This window comes from Spinacia oleracea, chromosome 5 (genome assembly GCF_020520425.1).
Source record: "Spinacia oleracea cultivar Varoflay chromosome 5, BTI_SOV_V1, whole genome shotgun sequence".
Taxonomy (NCBI): domain Eukaryota; kingdom Viridiplantae; phylum Streptophyta; class Magnoliopsida; order Caryophyllales; family Amaranthaceae; genus Spinacia; species Spinacia oleracea.
This window is the reverse complement of record NC_079491.1, coordinates 63,513,827-63,522,846: the sequence shown is the minus strand read 5'-3', so window position 1 is coordinate 63,522,846 and position 9,020 is coordinate 63,513,827. Positions and strand designations below refer to the sequence as shown.

The 9,020-nt window shown below is 37.1% G+C and overlaps 1 protein-coding gene across 1 annotated transcript; it reads left to right on the top strand.

Annotated features, from left to right (window-relative positions):
- Positions 1-520: 520 nt before the first annotated feature.
- Positions 521-2,759, top strand: LOC130460992 (uncharacterized). Its single transcript, XM_056828842.1, has 2 exons — positions 521-847; positions 2,104-2,759. The coding sequence occupies exons 1-2, from the start codon at positions 701-703 to the stop codon at positions 2,539-2,541; spliced, it is 585 nt and encodes a 194-aa protein (XP_056684820.1). The 5' UTR covers positions 521-700; the 3' UTR covers positions 2,542-2,759.
- Positions 2,760-9,020: the final 6,261 nt, after the last annotated feature.

Genomic DNA, 9,020 nt, shown 5'->3' with positions numbered 1-9,020 from the left:
CGAATATCCATAGATGGAGTATTTAATGCAATTAAATACTTGATCCGTTTACGTACTATTTGTGTGACCCTACGGGTTCAGTCAAGAGTAAGGTGTGGATTAATATCATTAATCCACTTGAACTGAAGCGGCCTCTAGCTAGGCATTCAGTTCAATTGATCTCAGTGAATTATTAACTTGTATAATTAATACTGAACCGCATTTATTAGACTTATCATTAAATGCATACTTGGACCAAGGGCATTATTTCCTTCAATTGCAGGGGGGCTTTTATAACGTACGCTGCAACAAACTTTTTTCCAGGGGCAATTAAATTTGACCTACTAGTTTTTGAAGCGTATTATTACATGTACGCTGCAACAAGGGGGCTGCAACAGGGGTTTTTTCTACTAGTGTTTGTTGTAGCATACATTGTAAAAGCCCCTGCAATAACCCTTTCTGTTGCAGCGTACGTTGTAAAAGCCCCTGCAATAGGTCGTTGTAAAAAAAATCGCTGCAATGGATATTTGGTTAATTCACACCAACATAATCTCAAAAAGCAAGAGACCAAATTTTCAAATTCCCGCGCTCAACTCCGTTCTTCAATTCTTCCCTCACCTTTCCCTGCCGGTGGGTCTCGTCGGTGGTTCTCTCCCTCTAGCTTCCTCGTCGGTGGTTCTCTTTTCTCGTCGGTGGTTCTCGCCGTCTAGCCTCCTCGTCGATGGTTCTCTTTTTTCGTCGGTGGTTCTCGCCATCTAGCTTCCTCGTCGGTGGTTCTCGCCATCTATCTTCTCCGTCGCTGAACCAGCTAGCTTGCTCGGGCGGTGGTTCAGCTTGCGTCCTGTTCTTCGTCAATCTTTTCGCCGCAGTAAGTAGTTATCTTCCCTGTCCCCTCTTGATTTTCGTTTTAAGAATTACGGTTAATTAGGGTTTGTTCAATTTTTTTTTGTGATATTAAGTGTTGTTTAAGGTAGGAAGGGGCTAATTAATGTTATTAAGTGTTGTTATTGTACAGTGTCGAGTCTGAAATATATCATCTGGCTTTGTATACTATTGTAAGATTTTGAAACCCCTATGTTCATAGGTTCCCATTACTGTTCAAAGCTTACTCTCTTTCTATTATCAATTTTGGTCGAAGTCACCTACAACTCAGTCTTAGCTGCTACTTGCGAATATGGTACTCGCGAGCTCAACAAATTGTATAGCTATAGCTTAACTTCCCCTGTTCAGAATTTCCACCATGGCGTTTTCAACGAACATGGGTACTTTTTCGATTGATTTATTTGCTGATTTTGGTTGTGGGTTTTGTGGGTTTTGTTGGTTGTGATTGATTATCAAATTGAATTGCTTGTTATTGTTGTTATTGTAATTTTAGCTACATTTGGTACTTGGGTTTTGTTTGATTGTGGAATTAATTCGATTGATGTTTTTGTTTATTGTTGTTGTGTAGTGAATTATTACAATTTTTTTTTACGAATTTGATTATGGTTTTATGTTGGGATATTTTTGGGTTTTCAAGTTAAGTTGTTATTCATTGTAATTAGGATAAGACATATTTTTGGATTTTCAAGTTAAGTTGTTATTCATTGTAATTAAGTTGTTACTCATGTGCTTCGGATTGTTTCTTGTTGTTATATAGTAAATGCATATGTTTCGGTATGTAGTCCTCTTAGGAATAGTCGTTGGTCCTATAGTTGCAAATGCTAAAAGATTCTGGAAGGGGAAATGTGTTCAATGACATTGGTTAAACCAAAGAATGGTAATGCTTATCATCAGCACGTTGCATCTGTTCCTTTGAGCTTTGGCTTTCAGACTCTCAGTCAGTATTACTGAAAGAACTCTATGGACTGAACTATTTGTATTATATTCTTGTGAATTGGGACTCAGTTGCAGTTGATGTTGAGGGATCAAGGATCATATTGAGTACTAAATGTGTTTGAAATCTCAGATTGATGCTTGCTAGCCTACTACTGTTGTTATGCTGCTGCTATGCTTTGCTGCTATACTGCTGATATTGTTGTTAATTTTTCTGTAATGCTGGAATATATTATGTTGTTACTGCTGTATAGTCATGATCACGATATTACTAAAGACATAATATTTTTTTGTTTGAAAAAATTGCAGATTTTGCTTACAAAGATTGGATCAAGGTTTGTCACTTTACCAGTAGAGAGACTTCTAGCAGTAGTCAATGCCCTGCTCCACCAGTGCTACAAGTATCCAACTGCAACTACTGCGGAGGTGCCTCAGTCTCTTAGGAAGGAGCTTTCCGGTGTCTGTAGGGCTTGCTTCTCAGCAGATGTTGTAAACAAGCATGTTGATTTCGTGCGAGAGTACAAGCCAGACTTTGAACGTGACATTGATCCAGTTAACACTTCTACCTTCCCAGCAACACTTTCTGAACTCACTGAGAGATTGAAGCATTGGAATAATATTCTGCCAAGCAATGTTGAAGACAGATTTCCTGCTGTGCTGAAGCTGGAAAAGGAAAGCAGGGTTTTGCATGATTTCCATGTTGTTGATGTTGAGCTCCTAGGACAATATTTCACTGATCAGGTATGAATAGTTCTCATCAGACATAGAATCCTCTATTGCTTGACTCTACATAGTGATTTTGGCGTTTTTATATAAAAAAGAATAGCTTTCTCTATTTCTTTTTTCTCTTAATTTGTTAGCTAAAACTTTTCTATTTCCTTAGGAAATTTCTCCTGATCATACAATAAAATTAGGTTACCTAATACAACAGGAATAGGGTTAGTGCAAATCATATTTCTGAAATAGAGGTATATTCAAGGCCGGGAAATATACACTGGAATAGGGATTTTAACTTATCCTACAGATCAGATGCTAAGCTATTAAGCTATCCACTTTGATTAAAAGGTTAAGGTGATCCTTATCCATCCTGGTTGAAGGGACTGGATAGGTCCATGTTTTACAGAAGCCTTGGAACGACTTGGACTCGGGTCAATAGGCCGATAGTCTTCCAAGCTCACTTCACCACCATATCTGTAAAACTATATGTTATTGTTAGGTTATGATACATATGACAAAACATAAATCATGCGGAAAACCTTAATGCCAGGAAACATATTATTTACACATAATCATTTAGCATAATTCAGATGCATACACTTTGTAGCGTGCCCTCCCTAGCTGCGCCCGAACCGAACAAGAACAAGTCTTTAGGACTCCAAGTGTCGTCCCTCCGTAGATAGTCCACAGCACATCTGGATCCGCCTTAAGCTTGACCAACTAGAATCGCCCTTAAGGTTCTAAGAATTTCGGCTAATAGGCTACAAGTGTTTGGCTGATTTTGTTCCAAAATCTTACCTTTGAATACTTCAATTGTCTCTCTAAATATGTGACCCTAGGCACCTATTTATAGAGTGTATGGAAAGGAATTATAATCCTATTAGAATACAAATATATTTAATTATAATCCTACTAGGACTCTAATTAAACAAACTTTATCTATTAGGATTAGATTTAATCACATTAAGAATCCCGGCAACCTTAGGATTCCGAGTAACACACACGAGTGGCACAATGCACCGCACGCAGGCCTTACGGCCCACGCACAGCGCACGGCCCAGCTCGCCGCTGCCTTTGATGCGCGCACGCCCAAGGCCTTGGCTGGGACTGGCCTTTGCGCTGGGCCTGGTCTTGGCTTTGGCGTGTGTTTGCGCTTTGGCTTGCTGGGCGATGGCCCGGCTTCGTGCTGGGCCTTCATCTGGCAGGCCTCGTCCGATGCTAATTCGTACGATATGCTTTCGATTAAATTCTCGATTCCGGAATTCATTTCCAATACGAACAATATTTAATATTTCCGATTCCGGAATTAATTTCCGTTTCGAACAAATAATTAATATTTCCGTTTCCGGAATTATTTTCCGATTTCGATAATATTTCCGATTCTGACAATATTTCCATTTCCGGCAATATTTCCGATTCCGGCAATATTTCCATTTCCAATAATATTTTCCGATACGTACCATGTTTCCGTTTCCGGCAACATCTACGACTTGGATAATATTTATATTTCCGATACGATCCATATTTCCGTTTCTGGCAATATCATCGTTTCCGGAGTATTCACTTGCTTGTCTTTGACGATCTCAGCTCCCACTGAAACCAAGATCCGTCGATTCCGAATATCCATACATGTAGTATTTAATGCCATTAAATACTTGATCCGTTTACGTACAATTTGTGTGACCCTACGGGTCCAGTCAAGAGTAAGCTGTGGATTAATATCATTAATTCCACTTGAACTGAAGCGGTCTCTAGCTAGGCATTCAGCTCACTTGATCTCACTGAATTTATTAACTTGTCAATTAATACTGAACTGCATTTATTAGACTTATCATTATATGCATACTTGGAACAAGGGCATTATTTCCTTCAGTCTCCCACTTGTCCTTAGGGACAAGTGTGCATTCCCTAATTCCTTTGTCGCTCGATGCTTGCTCTTGAACATAAGGTAAGAGTTGTCATCCTTATTACCTCCAGAGGTGTTTCTCGATTTCAGAGTTCAACTGATCAAATAAACAGATAATCATAGCCTATGATTCATCTGAGCACGGCCATGCATTTTACAGTTTCTAGCTCTCCGAGTGGCCTTGTACAACTTTTAAGCATCTCATCCCGATTTATGGGAGGAGAATCCCAATCTTGGGATCTTGCACTAGTAGAAAAAACCCTTATTGCAGCGGGCTTTTAGACCCCTGTTGCAGCGTACATCGTATGCTGCAACTGGGGGGCCTGCAACAAGTCTGAACTTGTTGCAGCGTACAAGTTCGCTGCAAAAAGTGATTTGTTGCAGCGGGCTTTTAGATGTACGCTGCAACAAGTGCCAAAAAATTGGCAAAATTTTGGACTTGTTGCAGCGTACATATAAAAGCCCGCTGCAACAGACTCAACTTTTTGCAGCGTACATTTATTTGTACGCTGCAACAAGTCTGAATTACTCAATTTTTTGCAGCGTACATTTATTTGTACGCTGCAACAAGTCTGAATTTTTGCGAAATTTTTTTCCCTTGTTGCAGCGTACAACATATTTGTACGCTGCAAAAAAGCACTTTTGGCGGGAAAATTCTAATTTTGTTTAGGGATACCTAGAGTGCCTTGCACTAAATATAGAAACCTGTCAAAACAATAATAGAATAACGCAACCTGTATAACAAATATAAAAACAACAACTGGAGTTTTGTATATATCCCAAAACCAAAAGTGCACATACCGATACATTTAAATATATTTACGTTCCAATTTCAACGTACGCATACATTTTAACATAAAAGATTGTTCTATAACATCTAAACCAACACGATCAAGCGCCCTCAGGTCAATAATAAATACTTGGTGGTAAAAAACTTCGCCCATTGCTCACGAACCACATCAATTTCCTCACTAGCATAAGGCGCAGTCCTCGGAGTATAGACCTTACAAAAACAAAAAATTGATGGAGCATTAGATCGATTAAATGCAAATGAAATGTCACATTTTAACATTCAAGCAACTAATGACAATGTATTAATAGTCTAGAATACGAATCAATTAGTTACTTAATTACCTCATCTAGCCGGCCTTCATAGTCATGTTGTAACGTGACTATCTCTAACATGAACTTCATAACGTAATAGCCACACTCAGTTCCGCCGATTTGTTGAGCACACTGATTAAGAAACATAATACTTTATCTTGCAAGGCCAATAATTAATAAAAACAAAGCAAAAAGCTAATTAAGAAACATGTTATACCTCTATATGAATGGGTTTACACGACTTAAAACTCGTTTTATTCGGACAATGCCCACCATTGCACTTGTACACTTGGTATGCCCTAGAAAATTAACGAAACATGGGTACTCATGAATATGATTTTGGCTTAGGTTTCTTAAAGACTAATGTAATTTGTAAGCAAAAGAACTTACAAACTCAAGATTCCCCATGCATAATCTGTTCGACGTGGATCTCTAGCAGAATCGAAAATATATACATAACCTCTACGTAGGTCCATCACGTATAAATTTCAATGATTTCTGTATAATTTATAAATGATATATTAAATATTTAATAACAATAATAATTAATATTTTATATGAAACTTATATAATATAACACACTTACTCTTGATTATATGGGATTAAAAACCAATTAGTTAGGTTAGGATTACCCATCTTCTCCTTTTCAATTTCAGCTTGGAAAATGTTTTTCAAATACATTGTTGGCGCTCCAGGGTCGGCCTTGATTCTAGTGCTTGACATAATCTCGGGACAAATGAACGAAATCCGAGACATTTCAAATGATTTGGCATGATCGTGCAATAAACACCTACAAAATAAACAAGATTACACTATTAAGATCGATAAAGAGAAAAAACTTCAAAGAAATAATAGTTATATTAACAACAATAAAACATTTAATTACAATATGTAGACTTGGATCGCTGAAATGTTTAAGCACGCCCCGCGAAGGAACTCTCCTATATCAGACGCAGTTATGTATGTTTCTTGATCAAAATCCGAGTGCCAAACTGAGGCCGCCAATGGGATGGTAGTATTATCATATATATCATCAGGCGCCGAAGTCATGATAAACTGCAAGTATTTGCATGACGGGCCAAGACCTTGAATTGCATCGTGTACAAGTCCCGCTTTCTTGCTTTTGGTGGTTGATTCTTGTGTTTTACGATCACAACTACCCACGACCTCTAAGTTGGACTTAGGCTTAGAATTCGACTTCTTTGGATGCAAAAATTCCTATAACAATAGTCAATTAACATTAGTCATGTAATAAGAATCAAATGAGTCCTTAGGTTCTTTAGTTCAAATTTGGGAGCAAAAATGTCATTTTAGCTCAATATATGACCTATAACGACCCAACGAGCCTTAAATGTGCATAAATAGGTTCGAATGAGTTTTAGAAACTTAAAACTATGCATATTAGTCATGTAATAAGAATCAAATGAGTCCTTAGGTTCTTTAGTTCAAATTTGGGAGCGAAAATGTCATTTTAGCTCAATATATGACCTATAACGACCCAACGAGCCTTAAATGTGCATAATTAGGTTCGAATGAGTTTTAGAAACTTAAAACTATGCATATTAGTCGTGTAATAAGAATCAAATGAGTCCTTAGGTTCTTTAGTTCAAAGTTGGGAGCGAAAATGTCATTTTAGCTCAATATATGACCTATAACGACCCAACGAGCCTTAAATGTGCATAAATAGGTTCGAATGAGTTTTAGAAACTTAAAACTATGCATATTAGTCATGTAATAAGAATCAAATGAGTCCTTAGGTTCTTTAGTTCAAAGTTGGGAGCGGAAATGTCATTTTAGCTCTATATATGACCTATAACGACCCAACGAGCCATAAATGTGCATAAATAGGTTCGAATTAGTTTTAGAAACTTAAAACTATGCATATTAGTCATGTAATAAGAATCAAATGAGTCCTTAGGTTCTTTAGTTCAAAGTTGGGAGCGGAAATGTCATTTTAGCTCAATATATGACCTATAACGACCCAACGAGCCTTAAATGTGCATAAATAGGTTCGAATGAGTTTTAGAAACTTAAAACTATGCATATTAGTCGTGTAATAAGAATCAAATGAGTCCTTATGTTCTTTAGTTCAAATTTGGGAGCGAAAATGTCATTTTAGCTCAATATATGACCTATAACGACCCAACGAGCCTTAAATGTGCATAATTAGGTTCGAATGAGTTTTAGAAACTTAAAACTATGCATATTAGTCATGTAATAAGATTAAAATGAGTGTTTAGGTTCTTTATTTCAAAGTTGGGAGCGAAAATGTCATTTTAGCTCAATATATGACCTATAACGACCCAACGAGCCTTAAATGTGCATAATTAGGTTCGAATGAGTTTTAGAAACTTAAAACTATGCATATTAGTCGTGTAATAAGAATCAAATGAGTCCTTAGGTTCTTTAGTTCAAATTTGGGAGCGAAAATGTCATTTTAGCTCAATATATGACCTATAACGACCCAACGAGCCTTAAATGTGCATAAATAGGTTCGAATGAGTTTTAGAAACTTAAAACTATGCATATTAGTCGTGTAATAAGAATCAAATGAGTCCTTAGGTTCTTTAGTTCAAATTTGGGAGCGAAAATGTCATTTTAGCTCAATATATGACCTATAACGACCCAACGAGCCTTAAATGTGCATAAATAGGTTCGAATGAGTTTTAGAAACTTAAAACTATGCATATTAGTCATGTAATAAGAATCAAATGAGTCCTTAGGTTCTTTAGTTCAAATTTGGGAGCGAAAATGTCATTTTAGCTCAATATATGACCTATAACGACCCAACGAGCCTTAAATGTGCATAATTAGGTTCGAATGAGTTTTAGAAACTTAAAACTATGCATATTAGTCGTGTAATAAGAATCAAATGAGTCCTTAGGTTCTTTAGTTCAAAGTTGGGAGCGAAAATGTCATTTTAGCTCTATATATGACATATAACGACCCAACGAGCCTTAAATGTGCATGAATAGGTTCGAATGAGTTTTAGAAACTTAAAACTATGCATATTAGTCATGTAATAAGATTAAAATGAGTGTTTAGGTTCTTTAGTTCAAAGTTGGGAGCGAAAATGTCATTTTAGGTTCGAATGAGTTTTAGAGGGTTTACCTTGGATGGTAAGTCTGTTGTCTTCTTTTGGGCCGCTAACACCGTTGTCTTTTTCTTGGAGCTACCATCCCTCTCTTTAGAAACATTAGACTTGGACTTCTTTTTAGGAGGTGAAATACAATCCTTTAAAATTCAACAAAAACAAGAGTAGGTAAGATGTCGAATGTGCTTGCGTGAACATATACATTCTAAACAATAAAACATATATACCTCGCCGTCTTCGAAAATCACTAAGTGGATGGGCCATTGCACAAAACTACCCAGAGCACCGCCTAAGTTAGTGAAACCATCTCCCGTAGGTACCGGAAGAATATCATCAACATGTCCGTCGTAAACAAAATCAACTTGGACTTTATAGTGACCAGGCTTCATCGATGTAAAATATTAA

Bases quoted from the DNA above. Each gene is read 5' to 3' on its own strand.
- LOC130460992 (XM_056828842.1), top strand. From the start codon at position 701: ATGGTTCTCTTTTTTCGTCGGTGGTTCTCGCCATCTAGCTTCCTCGTC. The intron at 848-2,103 runs GTAAGTAGTTAT...AAAAAATTGCAG, and splicing joins TCGTCAATCTTTTCGCCGCA to ATTTTGCTTACAAAGATTGG.